At 47.3% G+C, this 24,464-nt stretch overlaps 2 protein-coding genes across 6 annotated transcripts in view; both read left to right on the top strand.

Annotated features, from left to right (window-relative positions):
- The window catches only part of LOC132462859 (rho GTPase-activating protein 29-like), a 35,266-nt gene extending 11,802 nt beyond the window's left edge, over positions 1–23,464 (top strand). For 2 of the 3 annotated variants that reach the window (XM_060058625.1, XM_060058624.1), the window contains exons 3-22: positions 2,555–2,698; positions 6,588–6,684; positions 6,971–7,043; positions 7,362–7,422; positions 8,651–8,794; positions 9,085–9,149; positions 9,355–9,465; positions 9,687–9,767; positions 10,655–10,849; positions 11,348–11,485; positions 12,115–12,296; positions 14,126–14,274; positions 14,933–15,061; positions 15,731–15,829; positions 17,130–17,293; positions 18,789–18,977; positions 19,382–19,519; positions 19,743–19,978; positions 20,574–20,889; positions 21,568–23,464. In XM_060058625.1, the coding sequence (XP_059914608.1) occupies positions 2,555–2,698; positions 6,588–6,684; positions 6,971–7,043; positions 7,362–7,422; positions 8,651–8,794; positions 9,085–9,149; positions 9,355–9,465; positions 9,687–9,767; positions 10,655–10,849; positions 11,348–11,485; positions 12,115–12,296; positions 14,126–14,274; positions 14,933–15,061; positions 15,731–15,829; positions 17,130–17,293; positions 18,789–18,977; positions 19,382–19,519; positions 19,743–19,978; positions 20,574–20,889; positions 21,568–22,722 (3,866 nt within the window). In that variant the 3' untranslated portion in view covers positions 22,723–23,464. Of the gene's footprint in view, positions 1–2,554; positions 2,699–5,310; positions 6,034–6,587; positions 6,685–6,970; positions 7,044–7,361; positions 7,423–8,650; positions 8,795–9,084; positions 9,150–9,354; positions 9,466–9,686; positions 9,768–10,654; positions 10,850–11,347; positions 11,486–12,114; positions 12,297–14,125; positions 14,275–14,932; positions 15,062–15,730; positions 15,830–17,129; positions 17,294–18,788; positions 18,978–19,381; positions 19,520–19,742; positions 19,979–20,573; positions 20,890–21,567 lie in introns of those variants that run through there. The other variant, XM_060058626.1, reaches the window with a different exon arrangement.
- A 734-nt stretch (positions 23,465–24,198) lies between these two features.
- LOC132462858 (retinal-specific phospholipid-transporting ATPase ABCA4-like) overlaps positions 24,199–24,464 on the top strand; it is a 53,015-nt gene continuing 52,749 nt past the window's right edge. For 2 of the 3 annotated variants that reach the window (XM_060058622.1, XM_060058620.1), the window contains exon 1: positions 24,199–24,371. The gene's annotated coding sequence lies outside the window, so the exon portion shown is untranslated. The remainder of the gene's footprint in view (positions 24,372–24,464) is intronic. The other variant, XM_060058623.1, reaches the window with a different exon arrangement.

Here is a 24,464-nt window from a genome sequence, read left to right as displayed (position 1 = left end):
TTTTTCTGTCATTTCATTCTAACTGTTCCACGTTACAATGAGATTCTCAGTTTTAATCGTATTCCCTTTTGTATTATTTAAGCTATAGGACCTCTGCGATATCTGTGTGTCGTGTTATGTCCTGTTGGATGTCTGCCATTGCTGTAATGGCAATTGCTTTCAAGGACAATAAAGATCTTCTGAAACAGAACCTGAGTCAGAAAGTCTTCAAAAGGCATACCTCTACTTGGTTATCTGCTCCCTCATTAGGACAGAATACATTTTTGTCATAGCCCAACGACAGTGGGGGTAGAAGCGAGCATGCATGCAGGTGTAATCAGAAGGCGTTGGGGGCATTCTTTCGTGTCGTCCTCTGGCGTTTTGCTTAGAGTTTACCTAGAGTTTACGCAGACAGCTGTATGACAAAGAAACCAGTCAGCGCTAGGACGGAGACACCGGCTATGTCATTTGAGTCACGTCTTCCTTCACATTTTCACAACTGAAAACGGCAGGAAAGGAAGATCTTTATCGGGACAACAATGTGGGTAAAGGTTGAACAAGTCAACCTGTCGTGATTCCTAATTAAATTAGTTTTTGAGGGGGTCTCAGTCTGGGGTTAATTCAGTCGTTCATTACAGTCAGGGCAGTAGGGTTGTTGCTCGGGCACCATGCAAATATTGGGGTTTGCACTATATTTGTAACCCCCCTAACCCCTTACTTCCTCTTTACCTTGTTGACAGCTTGTTTGGCTATTTTAATAGTTAGTCTGTGTGTGCGTGTGCCGTGCGTGTTTCTGCTTGAATGCATGTGCAATCCATGTTAAACAGATGGGTTGCAACATCGTGTCTTGCTGCAACAAGACACTATGTCTTGTTGCACGATTCGAAGGTCTTTCAGCACGATTCGAAAATAAGTGTCATAGCATTCCCTCACTGTTACCGTCATACCATGTGCTTGCATGAGCATGCAGATGAGAAAACACTAGAATTTGAATTAATATTATGATTAGCTCTGTAGGTGAAAGATAGACATGGAACAGATGATAACAGGTGATGACTCGTATGTCATAATCACAATAGTCTGGCTGAACGGAAGTGGACAGCGTCTATTGCCTAGCGTCGGATTTCACCGCTACTCCTCCCCTTCCGGTTGCTGGCGTTCCCGTATTGTGCTCCCCCTCAAACTCGGAAACTAGGCAGTATGGCGAGTTTTGAGGAGGACTTTGACGGCGCTGTAAAGTAGGCATGTTTGGCTCTTTCCGTCGAAAATTGCAAAGAACTGCAAAAGATTTGCTTACAGCATTTGCTGAGGAAGAAAGATGTTCTATTTTGCATGGACACCGCTGCTGCTTCCCGGGCTTAGCCCCGCCCTAGACGATTGTGATTGGTTTAAAGAAATAAAAACAGGCCCGCCCAGTTTCCCCACGGATAGGCGAATCGAGGTAGTGTGGTTCCAGACCATTCTCCGTGCTGTCGTTTGGTCTGGCTTTGAGACTATAATCACAAAGACAAATCAAACCCAATGGTACGGCCACACCAACCGCGTTACTCGCGTTGGATAACGCGAGTAACGCGCCTAACCTGACGCTTGATCATTTTGTTGGTTCAACGCTTCCAACGCGTCCACGCGCCAACGCAGCTAGATGAGTCCATGTCCATGCAAGTGAACGGAGCGTTCCCTCTTCGTCATAACTATCAAACCAAACATCCTTCACATTCACCGAGCGAACATTATGAAAGTAAAATACACATTTCTCGCTAAAAATGTTTCCATAAACGCATTTAATGGCGTAACTATGTTACTATTTCCACCCAGAATAAAGAAAGATGTCGGCCGTATGCTTCTGTGCAAGCGTCACTACTCTCTGCCAGTGACGTCGGGTCAAGCTCCACGCTGATTGGCTATCGCGGCTAAGCGTCACGCGTTGGAGCGTTGAAAGTTAAATTTTTTGAACTCCGGGCGTTGGTGCGTTGGGCGCGTACTGCGTTTACGTGCGTAATGCTTCAACGCGTGTAACGCGCCTAGACCAAAGGTTCCCTATGCAAAAAGGCCGATTTTCGACGCCCCTATCGCGGTTGGTGTGGCCGTACCTTGCATCATCCATGACCGGACGTAGGATGGCTCAGACTTTCAAATATGTAGCGTGTACTTTTTGTCATCTTGGTGTGACTCTTGTGTCTAACCTTATTTTTAAGCTTGCTATCAGATGGTGGAAGGCTTTGGTTTAGTGATCGATGGATATATCGGCAGGCCTATATTTCCGGCGGATATTAGCGTTTTTTTCTTTTTCTTTATAATTTTTTTCCCGGCATGAACTAAAGACAGTTCAAGAAATGTTCCTCTTTCAAATCGAGACTTGTTAAATTTTTTTATCATAATTGTAGAACGTTGAGGGAGAGCAAAAGCAGCATCGGCTCGAAAATGTGGGTCAACAAAATCGGTATCGGCGTATCGGTCATCAGCTAAGGCTGATGACAAAATTCGCTATTGGCCCTAAAAAAATCCATATCGGTCGATCCCTGCTTTGGTTTGACGTGGCGTCCCCCCCCCCCTCTCTCTCTCTCTCTCCACACAGAGCTCCAGGAGGGTCCGCAGCCCACGGTGCAGGAGCGCCTGGCCGAGCTGCTTCGAGTTCTGAAGGCCGTCATCGGCAAACACCCCTCGCTCAACTCAACGGACATCCTGGGAGCCGCCGGAACGGTCATCGCAAGGGTCAAAGGTCAGCCCCCGCTACTCTATCTGGAGTGGATGCGCACACACCAACACAGGCGGACAGACGGACAGACAGCGGGTGATGTTGACACGTGTTGACGTGGGGGGGGGCGGGGGGGGGGGGCATGGCATTGTAGCTCTGCAGATCAGTTCAGGGGGTCCTTAGCATCGCTCCAGACTGACACTGACTGAACCTCTCTCACACGTGTTCTCTCGACTTGGTTCGTCCATTGTTTTCAAATTGACGTAGAGTAGAAATGTTTTGTTTAGTCTTTTTTTATTCAATAAAAATGATACACACCATAACTCCTTCCATGCAAGAGGAACATGAATGTAATGAATACGCAAGCAGGGTGATGACCAACAAGGATAAAATTCATTTTTTTCACTCGACCCCTTCAGTACAGGTGTAATTTGCATTCCGCACTGCTGCGACCTGGTGACAGGATGGCATCCTGTCCCCATAAAGCCCCATTCTCTGCCTTTTGTTCAGACCAGCGTCCGTGTGTGTATACGTGCGTGTGTGCGTGTGCATCTGTCTGTTTGGGTGTGTCTCTGGCTGTCTGCTGATCCACCTGCCCTATCTCCACATCTGAAACACAATTCAGACCTAAGAATGCACGTCATCGCCACACTGACTTTGTGAGCAATGCCCGGAATGCCCAAAAAGATGGATAAGTAAATAGCCAAGACACTAACGGCGGGTGTAGTCGCTGCAGGGGGAACAGAAAACAACTTTTTTTGTTTGATCTCAGAGCAGGAAATGGACACACTCGGACGACTGACCTCATGTACACATGAAGGCATGAACTACATCCGTCTCTATCCTGAAAGATGTTTGCCAGTGCGTGGCAGCCCCACAGAACTTGGCATCGTGGTACCCCGGTGAGATCACTCTGACGCATGGAAGTTCCCATCCACCAGGGGGGGGGGGTTACAAGCCCCTCAATCTGTGGAGCCCGACCCGCCAGCATGTAACTCAAAACCCCGGAGCATAAAGGGGACAGTGAGCCGGGCTGAAAGGGAGAGTGGAGGGGCGGCACCGGGGGGGTGTAAAAAGAGCCATGAATCAGCAGGAGACCCGCGGAGACCTCCGGAGACCCCCGCTGAATGGCTGGGACGATGGTGGGGCCTGTGCGACGGCGTTCCTCCAGAGTGCTTTCCCTTGTTCCCCCCCGTGTTCCCGGTCGCCAGAGCTTTGATCCCAGGGTGTGATCGCTTGGGCCCTCCACTCTTTGAACGACTGCCAGGAATTCAGGGGGAAAACAAGAAGGAGAAGAAGTAGAAGAAAAACAGTCCCCACTAAAACATGCTTTGGATGGAATGTCTCTGCTTCCATTCCTACCAGCGGATTACTGCTTAAATAATAGAAGATACACATTTATATCTGTTATGCACACACACACACACACACACACACACACACACACACACACACACACACACACACACACACACACACACACACACACACACACACACACACACACACACACACACACACACACACACACACACACACACACACACACAGGGAGAGAAAGTGTCAAAAAGCACACGTAAACCCCGGCTGCCTGGACGCACAAAGCTTCATTGTCTGCGGTGTTGCATTGTACAATGTTTGTCTTTGCCCACTGGTTTTGTCTACTTCTGCAGATTTAATCTTTGAACCAACTATCGTCCGTTCAAACCACATTCAAGGCCTCATCCTTCTCGGGCTCAATCTTCTTAAGTTTCCATTCCTTCTCACCTTACGGTAATCTCAAGGCCAACGCAATAAAAATATCAACTTTCTCGAGTAATTGAAATTCTTGCCTTGTTCTCTCCGCCATCTTTGTCTTGAGGAGATCAGCGTGCATCTCGTCCAGGCAAAGATGGCGGAGAGAACAAGGCAGGAATTGAATCTGTTTACTGCGGTGCATCTCTGGCCTTGAATCGAGGAATCATAATATTTCCACAGTTTTTTTTATTGTGCTTGCTTATCGGACAGCTGCTGGATCAGTCTCATGGTTACGTGAGGTATGAACTCCAGGGGTATTTATTTGACTTGTGTTAACAATCTTTTGTTATTGCTTGTAATGTAGGAGTAGTAGGCCTATACCTCATTCAATGGCACATTACTCATTATTAGGATGGCTTTATAAGCATGAAATGCTTGAATACACAAACGCCTGCGGGAATTATATGTTAGACAGTTGGATTATACACACATTGTGTGTAGGCCTACAGCTCGTGTTTCTAGTATTTTTCACTTTTATTTTTTGCAGACAGAGAATAACAAAGCTAATCTCCAAGCACTGATTATTGTTTTGTTCGTTCAGATGTGAAATAAGTGTCTGATAACTGGATTTCCTAATCACGTTACATCACATTCATTACAAGTGCGTTGGCTGATGAAAGAAGTGAATACTTTTTTTGTATACTGGAAATGCGTCGCTGCCACAATTAGTCGACTCACAAAGCACAATGACAGCTCATCCATCAGACGTTTGGTTTGACGCCTTAACCGTGCCAGTTAAGTGTACAATTAGTCAGTGGGGGCCTTGCACTTGACATGGTGGTTCCCATATAACAACGGTTCCTAGAGAGGGGGGGCAGGGCCGGGGGGGGTGTCAGCACTCTAGAATCATTGTTATGAGACTCGCAGGATGTCCTGAGGAAGAAGCCAGCGCTCCCGCTCCGAGGCCCCGGGGCCTGGGAATGGGAATGGCAGCGCTCCAGTGGCAGGGTAGGCCAGCACCACCAGCACACTGGCTGCTCCACTCCCCACAACTTTCGGGTGACCCCACCTAATTCGTAGAGGGGACATATTTATTCACGCTCCAGGTTTGCCCGCAGGAAGCGCCGATGACGGCGTCCGTTGGAGGGTTAGGAGTTGATGTCTTTCCATTATTCCCCGATTGTTTTGAGTCGAGTTTCGGTTCCCTCTGTCTCGCTACGGGGTGACGAAAAGGGGGCTACGGGTTGTGGCGCTCTGACGGTACAGCATGTCGTCACAAAAGTCGAGCAATGCAAGCGTTTCCTGTGGTGAAACAGGAAGCACTCTGCAAAGTTTTTTCTCTCTCCGCCTCTCCTGCCTGTGGCTTCCTCCGACTGCGTTCTGAAAAGGGTCGGTCGCATCGCAGAGAGACGACCAAACGCAGGCAGAGAGTGCAAGGAATCGCCAACCTTTGACTCCGGGGTTGTTCCACGCTCGGATTATCGCTTTGTTGATCGTGTTTGGCGTTTTGGATTTGTTTTGGATGTGCCAATGGAATATCAAACCAGGGGATTGGAGATGAACTGCATTCTTCAAAACTCTCCCTGCACTTGGAAGGTCTTCCTGTAGCCATTTTTGTTGAAGTAAGACCCTCGTAGACACACACAGCCACTGCTTTGGAATGCAGAAAGTGTTTTGTTTTTTTTAAGTATATATGTCTATACTTTCTAATTGTCAGCCTCCAAAGCTTTTGGCGCGCCATTGCATTTGCTGTTTCAGATTTTTGGATTCCTGCAATTTGTCACTGCAAACCTTTTTTTCACTTTACTTGTAAAAACTTTATTTGCTTCTTGGAAGCCAAGGGTTTACAAACCTATGTAAACAGATTTTATTATGTGCTGCACTCGATAAAATCAGTAACTGTTTATTCGGTCTTTTAGCTTTTTTTTCTTAGTTAGTTTTGTCATGCAGCAATAACTAAATGTATGTTTGCTTTTCTGAATGCTAAATTCAATATCTTTCGTTTAGTTTGACCAAAGGCAAAAGCAACCTGAGAACTTTTTTACAAACACAGCAATGTGGTTTGAATGTATAGGCAACTGTGATCTCAGCTATAACCCAAATCTGACGCACTCGTCATGTCGGCAGTGGCTGCTTTTTGTTGGATGTTTTCATGTGGTTTATCTCTGCTTTACAGCCGTCGACTGCAGGGAAGTGAGCCCAGAAAACAAAAAGGCTATATTTGGCGAGATATACGCGTCCATTGACACTTTGGCATTCACATTCGGCAATGTGTGAGTAGAGTGTTTGTTTACCTTTTCAGCACCATTTATGACTTTCTTTGTTAAACGTAAGGGGCTATAAAACTGTTTCCACTACTACCCTGCTTTGTCAAAAAAGACAAATAGTGTGTAGTATATTGCACCCAACTTAAGCGGAATAAGACCCAAACCATTAAAGTAGTCTTTTTGGATCAAGGGATTAGTTATTTTTGTAACATTTTCAGCAGCAGGAGTATTAATGTATGGTGGACTATCATGATCCTGGTGCTGAGTTCTTCCCCTCTGTGTATGTTTCCAGAGTGTCTGACTTCCTTATGGGAGATGTGGACAGCGGCCCAGGGTTGGGGATCCCCCAGACCAGGAGAAGCAGGGTAAGACCGCGTCACACACACTTCCCTTTCGTCTCTTGTCTCTCGTCTCCTGGGCCCTTTTTCAGCTGGTTATCTTCAAAGCACCGCTCTCAGACACGAGTTCAAACGGCTCTATTGAAGGGGTCTCCAAAAACTAGTGTTTTTTTTTTTTTTTTTTTACAAAGCCCTGTACTTTACAGGAAAACAGCCTCAAAGCCATTTTTCTCTCTGTCGTCAAGATTGAATGCATCCAGCGTCCTCTGATGTCCGCTTGATGAGTTTCTCGCTGGTTTTTGTTCGCTCCCTGTGCTTAAATCTGCATCGTGTCCTTTTTTTCAGTCTTTTGACAACCTGTCTGTGGATCCCGGCGGATATGTGTCGGAGAAAAGTGACCTCGCAGGTAAGTGCAGTGTTAATCAACACACACACACACACACACACACACACACACACACACACACACACACACACACACACACACACACACACACACACACACAGTCGTCCTTTTAAATAATTAAATTTGGCCCTGGGTATTAATTGCGTTCAGCGTAGAGCGTAGTAATTGCTGTGATTGTTATTAAAGTGACTGGGCTGGCGGGAGATCCGGTTTAATATTGCGCTGGGTTTGCCTGAGGCCCTGGGTCGCTTTGGGAACTGGCTCAATGATTTAGGCTATACGGCCTCTCGAATGCCTGAGGTGGGCCCGCCCTATGCCGGTGCGTCTCAACCCCTGTTATTTCTGCAGCTTTTTTCATCCTATCCGTGGGCTGCCCTTTTCCGCCCAGCTCCATGCACATGTTTAGCATTCCTCGCCTGTTAATCAGTGGTGACGCGTGTGATGGGAAACACATGGTGGGGTTTGGGTTGAATCAGACGGATCGCACGACCGAGGTGTCGTTCAGGGGGTTATTGACGGCTCCCCCGTACAGTACATACTGAAGGTGTATTTACGATACGGAGGAGGAATCCCTTCGGATATAGCGGCAGGGTGTGCATCACACTGGGGGTTAGGCGATTGCTGTTTCTGATTGGCTCAGGCGAATCCCCGGTAGTGACGTCAAAGTTTACATAATTGTGAACAGGCCGTTGCCGTACCCTGTACTGATAGAACTGCGGTTCAAAGTTTGATGTTGTTTCGGTTTGGCTCTATTTACCAAGCCATTTCCTCGTAGCGTGCTTTGGAGGTTTAGGCCTGCATTCCGTGCGCATTAAATTTTTCACTATTCAAAACATTTCATTTGACACTTTCATGTCCCCCAGAGGCTGAACAATTTTCTCTTCTCTGTATTTTTCTGTTTGACCGCGTCCCATTACTGGACCCGACGGGACAATATGAAATGGAAGCCAGTTTCCACATGGGTTACACACCGTTAGCCTCAAAGTCATATTTTGAGGTTCAACTTGTATTTAGCGTCAAAAAAAGTCAAATAGATGACTTTGGCAGATAGTGATTATGGAATGTAATAAGCACTCTGATTGGCTTAGGATATAGCCAAATGAGGCACAGTGAATCAGCAGCGTGAGAAGAGCAGAGTTAGGTTAAAAATCGAAATTTGGCCAAGATATGACTTGGGGGAATTATGTTATCAACGACCTGTGAAAATACATTTCTGCTTCCCCCCCAGAGGTGGCACTGTCGCGGGAGGAGGAAGTGGATCTGACCCTGCAGAAGAACCAGAGCGGTGTGGAGTCGGCGCTGCTCTACGCCAAAGCCTGGTCCAAGTACATCAAGGACCTGCTGGCCTGGGTGGAGAAGCGCCTAGCCATGGGTGAGGCCCAAGACCTGGTCCAAGGGAAACCTACCAGGGGTTTCATTGGTGTTTATGTCGAACGTAGTGGGGCTACTACGATTCCAATGGAGTGTTTCGATTTTTTTGTATGAACGCTCATTCAACACAGGGAAGTAGTTGCGTTTGTGCAACTACTTCCGTGAACTCTGGCAATCCAGTTGTAAATGCACGTGAACCCTGCATTTGAGGAGTACACTCATCACGAAAAACATTTGAAGGCTTATTCTGATTCTCACTCTCTGCCTCACATGTCTTCCTCCTCTTCGTAGATATCGAGTGTGCTAAAAGCTATGGCAAAATGGCAGAGTCTGCAAATGCCCTTCTAAGTCAACAGGTAATTAATAATCTGCCGTTAGGAAGTACTCTTCTGATCATGTGGAACTTAATATCAATATTGATATATTGAGATCAATATTGTAAATAAGAAACTGTTCTTAATGTTTTATCTGGAAAAATAAAGGTTAAAAAAAAATATATATATATCAAGTGTAATAAACAATATCCTCATCCAAAGGTATTTCTGTTTTCTTTCATCAAAGGACTACATGCCATTCAGTGACATCTACGTCTCCACGCTGAAGAAGGACATTGAATACAGCCAGCTGCTTGTTCAGAGCGTCATGGCCCTTCAAACCAACAAGTTCATCCAGGTAACCACAACTGATACGCACACATAGTATTAGTATGAAATGGTTCAGGAACAACAGTCTGGCTGGCATGTTAGCTTTGTTCTAAAAACACATGTGTTGTGTTCTCTTTTGCCCAATCACTGATCGTCTTATACCCCATTTGAATGTCGATTTTCTATTGGCCACGATAGACAACCTTGCCGTCCAATGACGATAATCGCTGACCTCTGTTTGTTTCTTAGCCGCTGTCGGCCCGTAAGAACGAACTGGACAAGCTGAGGAAGGACATCAAGGAGCAGTGGCAGAGAGAGCAGAAGAAAATGGTATGCAGGAGTTTTCCCCCCTGTGGAGTGATCGCTGTAACTGTTGGTGACGTGTAGCCCTCTGCTCACCATCTGTATCCCAGGTGCTATCTTTGTTCCTGGTAACATCCTTCATGTTGAGCCGTTAGTGTGGAGTAGAGTGGAGGAAGGTCAATCCCCAGTCGTTAAGTTGAATCATGCTTCTGTTTGAGGGTGTGTTTCATCGCTTTCTAAATGTTTTCTTAGGAGATGTTAACAGCTGATGTTAACATCCAAAATGGCGTTTCTGAAATGGGGCAAACGTCATTATTAAAAAATACATTTTAAAACGGCGTAGGATATTTCGTACTTGAAGAAGGAATACATTCAGACATTTACTTATAAGAGAATGTATGGGTAATACTTTGCAATGACAGTACATTAATGAACCATTTATTAGCATTACCTCATTCTACTTAACAATTGACTAACAGTTAATACACAGAACACCTGTGTTGAAGTGATACATATTTGTTAACACAGTAAAAGGTATTATTGCATAACATTAGCATAGGGGTTAGGGTTAAACCTAACCCGGTTCAATAATGTAGAAATTAATATCTTGTTCATGAACACCATTAGTAAATGATTCCTAGAAAATTAGTTAACTCTTAGTTCATTGTTACCTAATGCTTATTACTGCAGTAACTCATTTTAGTTAATGGTCAATTAATGTGACCTTATTGAAAAGTGTAAATTAATGCATTTACTTCATTCATAAGCAAAACATAGTTCCCTTTCCTAACCAAGACTTGTTCATGTTCGGGCTCTCCACACCTACACTCCCAACCGGCTGGCTGTTCCACGTTGTTTCCACGGTTATTTTTACCCAGTTCCATTTAGTCACGTTCTTTTTCGGTCCCTTCCAGCTGGAGGCGGAGGCCAGCATGCGTAAGGCACGCGCGCTGCAGGCCCAGCGCAGGGAGGAGTACCAGAGGGCGCGCTCGTCCACCATCCGCTCCCAGGAAGAGCAGCAGCAGCAGCAGACCCAGCCCCCGGCCACGGCGGCGGGCAGCAAGCAGCTGGAGAAGAAGAGGAAGATCGAGGAAGAGGCCCTGCAGAAGGTACTAGGCGCTACAGTACAGGCACTCCAGTACAATATACAGAGGATCGTTCTGGTTGACGCCTTCCTTTTTTGTTGTTATTTTTTGCCTGGTTTGTGACAGGTTGAACGGAGAATACCTGGACTTATTTCAAGGAGAGCAATCATTTTCAAAGTTCAAAGTCAGCTTTACCGTCAATACCAAAATATGTGCAAGACAAATAGGGGATTCCAAATTGCGTTCGTCTCCGACCCAGGGTTCAATAAGTAGAAAAGGACAATGTAAAGTAAAAGGAAATACAAGAAGTAATATTTACAATAAATGTTGTGCTATCTTTCATTTGTTCTTGTATTGTTGTGCCCATGAACGTCAACGAATTGTCCCTTTGCAGTATAAGTATGTTGATTCCCTGTGTTGCGAAGAACACATCACTAATCCGACTCTTTGGTCCCGGTCTCTCCCCCGGTCTCTCCCCCGGTCTCTCCCCGGTCTCTCCCCCGGTCTCCCCCCGGTCTCCAGGTGGAAGAGGCCCAGGAGCAGTGCCGGAGCTGCTCGGCGGACGCGGGCGCCCGGCGCATGGACCTGGCCAACGCCAAGAGCACTGTCCTCACCCAGATCAGAGAGCTGGTGTTCCGGTGCGACCTCACGCTCAAGGCCGTGAGTACCCTACTGGTGGGGTCTCCTCGCTGTCGTACAGAGCTGCTCACGTGAAGGCTGGAGGGGGGGGGGGGGATTCTAAGAAGAAGGGTTTGAAAGGATAAGTCATACGTGACCTTCGAGGCACGGTTAAATACATACAGAGGCCGGGGCGATGTGACTGGGACTTTGACCCGTAGCCAATCGAAAGGCTGCCTTAGGTATTCTGAGGTCTCCCGACCCAATCATCGTAATGAGACAAGGCCGGCTCCAAGCAGGGTAATCCTCAAAAAAAGGTTGTAATAGGAAGAAGTCATGCATCCAATGACCTTCGATATACAATTAAATACTTAAAGAGGTGGGCAATTGAACTTTTGACCCGTAACCAATCGGAAGGCTGCCTTAGGTTTTCTAAGGTCTCATTATTCAATCATTATAATGAGACTTTAGAATACCCCCCCCGCCAATAACAAGCTCTGGTCTCTGGCTACTTTTTTTTTTAAACCTTAAAACTTAAGCAATACAAAACAGGAGAGTCCACAATATAAATGATCAAATTAAAATATGCATAAAAATCATGAGCCAGCTAAAACTGACCCACATTTTATTTGAAGCTATTGTCCTGTGTGTGCGGCCCCGTCTACTCCCAGGTGACGGTGAACTGGTTCCAGATGCAGCAGGCGCAGAACGTCACGCTGCCCACCCACTTCCAGGCGCTGAGCGAGAGTGCCAAGCTGTACGAGCCCGGCGAGCGCTACGCTGAGTTTGTGCGCAACCTTCCCCAGGACCTGCCCAAAGGCCGCGTGCACTCGGACTCCGTCTCCTCCGACAGGTACGGACTCACCATCATTCGTTATTTAGTGGATCAAACTTAAAGTGAATTATTCTTTGTTGCTATTTGATTTTGCTGATTGTGATGATGGCTGCAGTAATGCAAGCGTAAACTATTCATCCACTGAGTTTATTAGGGTTGGAAGATCCTCTCATAACCCATCAATCATATTCACAATCATATTACAGCTCAACAATGTAGACCTATTCAGATACTTCTATACGGTATTTAGACATAAATCCCATATCTTTTTATCCTAATAATGAATACCTCGATCGCATTAGATAGGGGCTAAGTTTTATGTTCAGACACAATGGGTCAGACATGTTTGCATGTTGACCTGCCAGGATTTAGGGAAATCTAACGGCTGACTAGGACAATCTCTACTGTCCTATAGAAGTCTCAGCCCGTGGTTAGGCCTGGTTCCACTTTCAGGGTGACAATGAGTCAGTAATGCGTGGGTGGTGGAAACAGACGGGGAGTTGCAGAAAGAAAGAGAGAGGGTGGGAGAGAGAGAGATAGAAAACCAGAGTGTGTAGAGGGGAGGGAGAGAATGTGAGTTGAATTTTCTGCCCTTCCTCAGGAAATGTCTGTGGTACAGGCTGAATGCGGCAGAGCAGATTGCAAGTGTGGGATTCTGGCTCAGGTTTCGAGTGACTCTGGGTTCGCTATCAACGCTGTTGAAAACACCAGCTTTAAAATCCACGCATACGGACGCACACACACACACTGCCACACTCACACACTGCTGAAACAAATCCACACACACACACACACACACACACACACACACACACACACACACACACACACACACACACACACACACACACACACACACACACACACAGAACACACACACAGAACACAGAGCACACACACACACAGAACACACACACACACACACACACACACACACACACACACACACAGAACACACACACAGAACACAGAGCACACACACACACAGAACACACACAGAGCACACACACACAGAGCACAAGCACACACACAGAGCACACATTGTGTTACTGTACAATGCTATCAGCACTATTTGGTAGTGGAATACTATTGTTTTTCTCTCTCCCAGCAGTGTTGGGCCTTTTCGTCAACACTGCGAAGGGACTTATGTGGTTGGTCCATTTTTAACAGAGAACTATGAATCAAAGATATTCATGTGATGACGGCAGCCATTGTCCAGGCAACCGTGCAAATCCCTGTGCCGTCATTTTTCCGCTGTTTTTGTTATTTGTATATCATTTCTGCATGTTTTAAGCTTCTACGTCTTTCCAGGTTTTCATTGTGTAGATGGGCCTCTCAGAGAAAGGATATGTAAAACCTATATGTGACGTCCTTGCAAGTTTATACTGTATACAATACATTTTGCCTAATATTTTTAATTCTATGCCCTTCCAGTGGCTGCCCTATACAAATTAAAGAGAAAGACAGGCAGCTTTCAGTTTGTCTTCAGTTCTGTTTTTCTTAAGTTTCTTTTCCTCACTGCTGCTTACCAGAGGTGCTTAAGAAAATGCATAAACAAAGTGTAATGATTGTTCCTACCGACCAAAACAACAGGGTGGTACCCTGCCATGACCTGTCTTAAATGCCGGGTTTTTGACCATAAATAGTCCAGGGCAAGGTGAGCGAACGCAAGCTGCGTTGGAGCAGGAAATGAACGTGAATGTGTGTGTTGTTGTGTCAGTGGTGGTATCGCGGATCGAAATCAATGCAGAAATGCAGAAATGCACTACCCGCGTCCTTTTACGGGCAAGGAAACCACATGGAGGTATTGCATTCAAACCAGCACTTCTCCCCCTTGCCCTCCTCAGGTTCCTGTTCCACAAGAGGTCGGTGGACAGCAGCCACTCGTCCCATGGTAACCTGTCCCAGGCCTCTGGCGAGCTGCTCAGCGGAGACGAGGTGGACAGCCCCCTGTACACCCGGCCCGGCAAGTCCAACTGCGTAGGCGAGACGCAAGGTAGGCCCATGCACGCACAAATGCACACACACACACACACACACACACACACACACACACACACACACACACACACACACACACACACACACACACACACACACACACACACACACACACACACACACACCACACACCATTTGAGCTAAGTAGGAAGGCTGAATGCACAAACTATGCTTCATTCTTTCCTCGATCGCCTGATCAGGAAAGTAATCAGTGCAAGGTTGCTGGAGGACTTTTGACTTTTTAGTTTTAAGTCTAGGTTTCAGCTTAAGTCTCCCCCACGTAATGTACAACTTGAAATCTGAATGAGAAACCACATTCAATATATTTTAGCAAACCAATACCTTCAAAATATCCTGCCGTCTTCACCGAATTCTGTTTAACTATCGTTGACGTTTAGAGAGACAAATCATATGAGTGAAAAATGAGCATCCTGCAAGGGACGTTTGTTGTTTTCAACTACCAGGGGCTTGTTGTGTTTCTTATCTGATGTGGGGCGTCTCTACTGTCACACACGCAGACACAACTTCAATCAGTTCCGCTTCCTTATCAAGGCACGCTATTGGATGATCGGCATTCCGCCGTGGCAAGATGCGGTCAGACGTGAATCGGTTTGTGACGAGGATGTGTGTTGCTCTGTTCTTTCCTCACGCAGCGCCGAGAGGCCCGACACGAGCCTGGGCCTCGGGTAGCCAGGGCAGCCAGAGCGGCATGTGCAGCGACTCAGAGAGCGCGGGAGGCAGTAGCGAGTCCCGCTCCATGGACTCTCCCACCACTAGCCCCGGTATGGATCAGGCTTTTCTTTGGGTTTGGGGATTATTGAGGAGGTGATGTCGCAGAAATGATGGTGGTGGTGGTGGTGGTGGTGGTGGTGGTGGTTCTTGATTTATGAGCTCTAAAGCAGCAACAACAAACTAGATTAGATTAGATTCAACTTTATTGTTATTACACAAGTTAGAACAACCAGTACAACGAAATACAGTGGGTTTTTGGAAGGTCTGCAAGTATAACTCTTGTATAACTCTTAATAATTCCTTAATTTCCTATCTTCAATAAGTACCTCTTATTTGATCTCATACATTTTATATTCTAAGTGTGTTGAGCAGAGAAAAATTGGCAAAGCCTGAAAGTCGGTGTCTTCTCTTGTGTTGAACACTATTTTCATACACTGTTGCTGTCGGTATATGCAGTGTATTGTTCGTCGTGTAGAACGTGCAGAATGTCCCAACTTCCTCATTGGCTCCACTGGTTCTCTACCATTAAGTCAATACCCTGAAGTCTTTGGGGAACCAAAACACACGCGCACACGCACACGCACATAGCTCTGACTTGTGTATACATTAGGAACGCACTCCCCTATCAAAGTGTTGGTGCGCTCTCAGCCACACAGGCCCGCTGTGCACCCTGTGAAGCTGAGATGATGAGGGATCTGGGTTGATTTGTTTCTTTGCAGGCGTTTTCAAACGCCAGCTCCCCAGGACCCCTTCCACAGGGACCATGTCGTCAGCTGATGATCTGGACGAGAGGGAGCTCCCCTCTCCATCCGACAACGGTAAGAGGCTGTGTGTGTGTGTGTGTGTGTGTGTGTGGGTGTGGACGTGTTTATACAACCTTTAACTTCAAACTACATACAGACTGTGTGGCTGCATACTACCAGATAGAAGAGGGACGGTGTGTGTGTGTGTGTGTGTGTGTGTGTGTGTGTGTGTGTGTGTGTGTGTGTGTGTGTGTGTGTGTGTGTGTGTGTGTGTGTGTGTGTGTGTGTGTGTGTGTGTGTGTGTGTGTGTGTGTTGTCTACTTGCTTACTATTTTTGTCTATGTGTGTTACAATCCCACCAGAGCTGTTTTTGACCTGCTTCTTACTCTAGTAGAGCTAGCCGGATATACTTCTAAAAGTTTGATAGCCTTTTAGTTAGGCTACAGCTTAGGGCGGGGTACTTTGTAATCTGCATATTGTATAGCAATATCGACTAAACCATGGCTCGATAGAGAATCATGGCTGTGTATGCTGCAGCCCTTTAAAGCCAAACGCTTCCAAGCGAGGCCTTCGTCTAGGAACCAAAGGAACCGAAGCAGGGAACGTTTGACTATTTCACTCTTTAACACCATCGCCGGTCGTCGTCCCAGTTGAAAATAGCCCGCCACTTACAATGGACCATTTGATGCTAGGCCACTACAGGAAGTGTACTGGCCTAGTTCTGCAACAAGGCCAGATGTTGACTTGCGACCGGGACATGAGCAGGCAGAGATGGCCCCTGTCGCCAGACGATGTATTATTGTGTTCACTAGACACAATGTGTTGTTATTAAACTCTTAAGCCAAAGTAGGATGTTAATCCTCCTTTCACGAGGAAGTGCATTTTGAGGTTGGTGCTTGATTCGATTTTCCGACCCTGTGCTGTTGTTTGAGGATTTTCTTCGTGGTCTACTTCTGGTTGAACTCATCCTTATCATAATAACCGCTAACAGGTTTGTTGTTGTGGTTGTTGTGGTTGTTGTTCACCAAGTCTCCAAAAGCAAAATGCTCATGATTTAGACCATCCCATTTGCTCACTGAACCCTTCCTTCGCTGGGCGGCAGTAGCTCAGGAGGTACAGCGGGTTGGCTGGTAACTTGAAGGTTGCTGGTTTGATGCCCGTCTCCTCCTAGCTGAGTGTCGAGGTGTCATTGAGCAAGGCACCTAACCCTAACTGCTCCCGACGAGCTGGCTGTCGCCTTGCATGGCTGACTCCGCCGTCGGTGTGTGTGTGAACGGTGGATGTTAGGCAGTATTGTAAAGCGCTTTGGGTGGCCAATGGTTAGAAAAGCACTATATAAATGCAGTCCATTTACATTTGCGCCGACCCCTCCCAGGTCTTGCGGAGATGGTGACGGAGACAGCCAGCTCCCCGGGGCCCTTCCGCAACGCCCAGATGTCGAAGGCGGCCCAGAGCCACAAGCTGCGCAAGCTGAGGGCCCCTTCCAAGTGCCGGGAGTGTGACAGCCTGGTGGTGTTCCACGGGGCCGAGTGCGAGGAGGTAAGGACATCCCGTGGTCACTGGGGGCCTCTGGCGCACACACACACACACACACACACACACACACACACACACACACACACACACACACACACACACACACACACACACACACACACACACACACACACACACACACACACACACACACACACACACGGCGTAAAGGTCTTTCTCTATTGATTAGAATAAACCACCGGTCTAGGTGGCGCGTTCCCGACAAACCGGTTGAAGTGCAACACATAGCAGCTTGTTGACATTTAAAGTGTACATTAGTGGCTCCTTGTTTGGCTAGCAACATGATACTTGTGTCATGGTATGCTCATGTATCCTCTCGCTATGAGCCATGCACGCACTATTGGAGTGGACACACCAATGTATTTGTGTATGTAGCATATATATTTGCATGTTTGCAGTGGCGCCGACAGTACGGCATAGTTACAATTGTCTTTCAAATGTATTGACTTCGATATCAATGTTGCTCATTTGGAAAGTTGTAGTTTGAATACCACAAAGTGGCAGAGAGTTGGTCAAAGAATCGACCCATCACAATTATTTTTTTTGTAATATTGCATTGTAGTTAATGTCAATGTAGAAAGACCATTAACAAGTGTCCTAACTCAGGAAAACAATATTTATATATATTACTACATAAATAGTATCACCATGGAAATTGAAGGCTATTCAGCTTTAATTGAAAGCATAGGAAACAGTTGGTAATATTTACATGATGTAACCCCGTGATGGTTATGTGTAATATATGATTCATATTTTGCTGTATGTATTATGTACATACGTGAGACCGGTTCTTGACATTTCCAACACATTCCTGAGAAAAAGGTATTGAATTGCGTTGTTGTTCACAAAAAAATGACACATTGTTCACATTGCCAAAGCAACCAGTGGCCTTGACACTGAATCTTTTTGCCCGGTCATGTGAAACCACCCATTTATGTCATCTGTCACAAGATGAATACACACAAACTAACATTCCAGGCCAAACAATGTACCAAGTCGGATTGAGATTGAGAGTCTCCTAGCATGAGCCTCCTCCTTGAGGTTCTTTAATGTCCCGAATGGGATAATTGTTTTCACACAGTCAAGTTGGTTTCAGGGCAGCATACATTTAAAAAGGCACAACACAGTGTAGCCACACTGTGTAGCACACAGATAACAAATAAACTCTCTTCCCACATATGCAACAGATGACAGATAAACCCTCTTCCTACATATTCACAGAAAAACATACACAAACATTTATACAGCAGCAATCATGACATTCATCCATGACCCCCCACATGACAGAAAACAAACCTTCTCACCACAGAAAAACATGTAGACATGAATAGACATGACATGGACAATATACTGTGATGAAAAATCGACATATTTTTGTTCAGTGCTATGATGCATTGGGATCGAGAGCCTCCTAACTACCCAGGACCCAATATATAAACTGACTGAAATCCTCGTCTTTCTCCCCTGCGATGCCCAGTGTTCACTGGCCTGCCACAAAAAGTGTCTGGAGACGCTGGCCATCCAGTGTGGCCACAAGAAGCTTCAGGGACGTCTGCATCTGTTTGGCATCGACTTCGCCCAGGCAGCCAAGAACAGCCCAGACGGAGTCCCCTTCATCATCAGGAAGTGCACCTCTGAGATTGAGAGCCGAGCCCTCAACATCAAGGTAGTGTTGTATTCTTTCCTGACCGTTTATTGGCCCTGTACAGCCCCTAAGGGAACATTCCCACCAAGCAATTATAAACCACAGAGGCTAAAAAATGCAGCCAATTAAGTTGGCATAATGAATGTTACACATTGCAATTCAAAACAGTTTAAGCGGTTGGTTACTTGATTCATCCAATCGTTTGCTTCACACAAGACATAGTCAAGAATTCCATCTTTTAAGAGATGCCAAATGATACAATTAAACTGAAAGGATAGCACTGTAATTGCCCATTTTTTGATTCATAAGGCTTTCTGGGGGTGACACTTTTATAATTACAATGTACTACTAAACACGACCTAAGTTTGGTTTTGTTCCTGTACTTTACTACACATTAAACATTGACCTTACTGGTGCTGATGCAGGGTATCTACCGTGTGAACGGGGCCAAGTCTCGCGTGGAGAAGCTCTGCCAGGCGTTTGAGAACGGCAAGGAGCTGGTGGAGCTGTCGGACCTCTCACCCCACGACATCAGCAACGTCCTCAAACTCTACCTGAGACAGGTGGGCCGCGAAAACCTCCCAGACCCACCGGCAGCCTTCTGTCTTATGTTCTAGTCAGATATGTTTCAAGGCAATTGCTGCTGTGCTCAGGCCATTGTCACTATGAGAGCCATAGCTGTGCAATCGGAAGTAAACTACAAAAATCCCCAAAACACTGAAATCGAGGTGCAACACAGGTCGCCAAAAGCTGACCATACAATGATCCCCTTTCCCCCCCCGGAAGCTCCCAGAGCCCCTCATCCTCTACCGACACTACAACGACTTCATCGGCCTGGCCAAGGAGTGCCAGCGGGTGCTGGTGGAGGAGGCGGAGGCGGTCCGAGCCGCCGCCCAGACCGCCGAGAAGAGAGGGCCCAGCGTCCAGCTCAACCGAGTCATCTTTAAGATCCGGGACCTGCTCCGCCAGCTGCCCCCCGCCCACTACAAGACGCTGCGCTTCCTCATCGCACACCTGCACAGGTACACTTAACCTACCTTTAAACATTGGTTGGCATCCCTTAAACACGCATGTATATAGCATACCGGCACAGGGACATATACCCTACCTTTAAACACATATGTATATTGCATACTTGCACAGGTACACATACCCTACCTTTAAACACGTATAGCAGACTTGCACAGGTTCATATACCCTACCTTTAAACACATATGCATATAGCAGACTTGCCCAGGTATACATACTCTATCTTTAAACACATATGCATATAGCAGACCTGCACAGGTACACATACTCTACCTTTAAACACACATATAGATCAAGCCTACCCAGGTGCATTTAACCATTTACCGATGTATTTTGTGTGCTGCTTTATGGGGGCAGACAGACAAAGGGATAATCCAACTTCTGCATAATGGCATTACATAAATGGAAAAGCCCCCCCACCCACACTTCCTCATAGCCCAGAGGAAACGGCCTGACGCACATAGTTGCTCATTACGCTATTCAGGGCTTGTGCCATTTTTGCGGCAATAGTGCCCTTACCCAGATGAACACTACCCGATCACCCCAGAATCACACCTCCTCCTCCTCCTCCTCCACCCATCCCACCAGGGTGACGGAGCAGGCGGAGGAGAACAAGATGACGGCCAGCAACCTGGGCATCATCTTCGGCCCCACGCTGGTGAAGCCGCGGCAGACGGACGCCGAGGTGTCCCTCTCGTCGCTGGTGGACTACCCCTACCAGGCGCTCATGGTGGAGCAGCTGGTGCGCCACTTCAACGTCATCTTCGACCGCAACGCCGCCCAGCTCTCCACCTCCGACCTCCAGCTGGCTGCCGGGGGTGGCCAGGCCTCCCCCAGGCTCACCGCCCAGGAGAAGGAGCAGAGGCTCAGCCGCCATTCCACCTCCCTGCTGGACATCAAGGAGGTGAGGGCAGATGTTTATGTGTGTGTGTCGATGGCGGCGGGCCGATCCGCTGATCCAAGCCATGGTTTTGTCTTTTCTTGGATAACAGTAATCCAAGAATCCATAGACATGTTTTGTTCATTTACAGATGAGGGACGCAAGAGCTGGCCGATTAATCAATGTTTAATCGTAATTCGAATTTATGGTCAATAATCGATATTTTTTTAGAATAACATTGATTATTAAAAGAGTTTTAATAATCAAAAAAATATTTTTTAAGGGTTAAATGTCAACATGGCAGCATGCGCTGAAAAAAGTGAGTGTTTAGAGTTTGCCTAAATTCTGTGGCAACTAAATTTAGCTTTTGTTGTGATCAATGTTAATCTTCAAATAAAATCCAAACTTAAAAAATATATATATTTGTCATTTGTAGAAAAAACCCCAATTAAAATCTATAATCTGGTTTGGTATGAATAAATCTGAGATTTAAATTTAGGCCAAATCGCCCAGCCCTTAGGGACGCCCTGATGAATACGGTTTATTTAAAGATGCAAGCATTAGTGCTAGCTCGTACCGATGCCCTCTTAAGTGTCTTTGTATTCAGTGTTCTGTAATACTTCATACAGTGCTAGTTCAGCACAATTGAATGCTGTCAGTTCTGTTGCTTAAGCCTCATTGTTGTGACCCCCCCCCCTGCAGAGTGGCAGAGTGTACAAGAGGCACTCTTCCGTGATCCCCTCCGCCCACATCCTGAACGAGATGGCGGCGGTCCAGCCCGGCACGGACAGGACCTCCGCCCTGGTCCTCCTCAACGGCGACCAGACGCCCGCCCCCGGCCAGGTCACCCAGAGGTCCGCGCTGGTGTACGGCCGGCCCAACCTCCCCCACTCCTCCTCCACCACCACCTCCATGGTCCCCAAGGTGCAGCTCCGCCCCCAGCGCTCCAGGCTCGCCTCGCGGCCGATCAGCATGCCCCTGGAGCGCCTGCCCGCCCCCGCCCTCCACGCGGGCGACCGGAACCACCGGAGCTCGGCGGCCAACGCCAACGCCAACAGCAGCTCGGCGGAGCGGGACTTCAGCACGGACACCATCCAGGAGGCGGCGGAGCCGGAGAAGCCCGCCCCCGGCACGGCGGCGGCGGCGGGCGGCGCCTCCTCGCGGGTCAGCACCTACTACATCACGCCCTACATCGACACGCACTCCATGCAGAGGAGGACGTGGGACAGGAAGTACAAGCACTACGACGTCACGCCCCGGACGGCCATGATCATGGCCAACCTGCCGCCGACGAGCGCCGCTGCGGTGCCGGCCGCCAGGACGTCGAACGTTACCACGGCGACGGCCTCTCCCGGAGTCGCGAGCAGCGTCAGCGCCGTGTTCCCCGGCAACCCGTACGCGGCGTCGGTGAAGCCCGCCTGGTCCGCCAGCCGACGGACTAGCGCCACGGACGGGGAGCCGAGCCCCCTCATCACCCTCAGGGCGCCCAGGACTCTGCAGCCCCCCCCGGAGACCTTCTATAAGCCCCCCGTCTCCGCGGGCCCCCAGGCCAGGACGCTCCCCAACTGGACCGCCGCCTCCACCGCCTCCACCTCCTCCACCTCCTCCCCGCCCTCCTCCCCCCACAGCAGCCGGCCGGCGGTCGGCGGCGCGTCCCCCCCCTCGCTGAGCCGGCTCCGCTCGGAGGACTCGGGGGAGGGCAGCACCGACTCGGAGGTGTCCCTGCCCTTCGACCCCTTGTCCCCGCCCCCCAGCAGCCCCGACGACCTCAGCCCCGGCGGGGTCAAACCCGTCTACCAAAGACTGCGTAGCCGACGGCTCCAGGAGTTGGAGCACCGAGAGGCTCACTTTGTCTGAAGCATCACCACGCCAAAAAACAGAATACAGTCGTGTCCTCGTTTTGTATGTGTAAATATGAAAAAGAGTGTGTATATTGCAAGGAAGAAAAAGTGTGCGTTCCGTGAGAACGTGATTGAGAAAGCACGAGTGAGCGAGTGGCGGTTGAAGGCGTATGGAAGTAAACCACGAAAGTGTTGAAAGAATATCTTCTCTATCTATCTCGACATGTCTGCTACTTGTTGACGTTATGGGAGATCAAAGTCGAGTATGTTAGCCGTTGTCTAATGTCTATTTTTTCTCTTCATCTGAGAAACGGACACCAGTCTTTTAACTGTTGTGGGCCTGGTCAATTGTTTCTCTTTTAAAATGTTAATTGTATTACAATACAATGATTATATGTACAGTGACAACAAAGTTATTTTTATTGTAATCACACAATGCACTTAATGTACACAGATTCTGATTGCAATGTTGCCTTTTAAAATGTTGAATTATGTTCCATTTGTTCCATTCTTTAAACCCTGATCCGATGGTGTGTTATTCTATCAACAACGAGTAGTATTTTAAGCAGGGGACTTATTTACCCCGGAAGTTCGGTAAGCAAGATCCTATATTTGGTACATCTGTTTCAGTATGTAAACCATATGTATTTGTTTACAATTTATATTCATTTATACTGTCCACACCAATTTTAATGTGTGTGGCTCGACAGATCTGCAACGTTTATTGCTGCAAATTAAAAGTGTAATTAAGAATCATATTTCTGCCCATGTGGACTTATTTTGATCCCATTGTACATTGTTTGGCTCAATCGTCATTCATGTGTAGAAGAATGTGGCTCGGTTGGATTTTGCAATGGTACTATTTCTTTTTTGGACTCTTAGTGGGATTAGTGGGTTTAACTACACGTCTCTCTCCACCAGTGTAACACAGTAGCCTATAATTACACGCTGTGGCTAGATTTATGCTGAGCTACACCCTGCCTCACCCTTCTCTTTAGGTTGAATCGAAGTTGATAGTGACTTCTTGGTATTCTAACAGGGATTACAGCGTGTATGTGTTTACTGTTGGTTGTACTGCATTCAGTGTCATCGCTCGTGTCCCTGGCTGCTGTCCTTAGCTGAGCTGATAAGTGACCTGTACACTTATCTACTGAAATCCCATAATTTATCGCCTAAACCTCCAGCAATATATCATGTGTGTACCATGACCACCAGTTTTAACAAGGTCCACTTGTTTCTTGCTCAAAACACTAAAAAAATGTACACCTGACTATAGTACTTTGGAGGATCGAACCTGCGACTTACGGTCTTAATATGATGAGCTTGTCCTCAAATCACATGATTTCCTACTCCCAACAGTAGAACCCAAGCCAATTCTTCAAAATGGATGACTGTTGTCTTTTTCCCAGCGTGCCTATGTTGTACTGAGGGGGGATTAGAGCAATCAGATTAGGAACCCAGCTGAGCTGAAGGCGACCGTTGGAGAGAGAGAAAGAGAGAGAGAGAGAGAGAGGAGGGTGGTGGAGGGGGAGTGGAAGGGGCAGAATTTGGACAGCTGGGATCTACGGGGCAAGCTCTTTTACCTGGCTTAATGACGGCCATCGCTTCAACTCGCTCGGCCACCTCTCTATTCTCCATGTAGTGGATCCTTCGTTTCCGCCAGAGGTAAGGCGCTGGATGTGTGTGGTTTGGAGGAAGTGTTGTTTAATTGGGTGCATTGGGTGTTGAGAACTTTCATGTACTTGTGGTGATTGGTTA

Source organism: Gadus macrocephalus, chromosome 8, assembly GCF_031168955.1.
Source record: "Gadus macrocephalus chromosome 8, ASM3116895v1".
Lineage (NCBI taxonomy): Eukaryota > Metazoa > Chordata > Actinopteri > Gadiformes > Gadidae > Gadus > Gadus macrocephalus.
The sequence above is the reverse complement of the archived record's forward strand: the minus strand, read 5'-3'. Positions and strand labels throughout refer to the sequence as shown.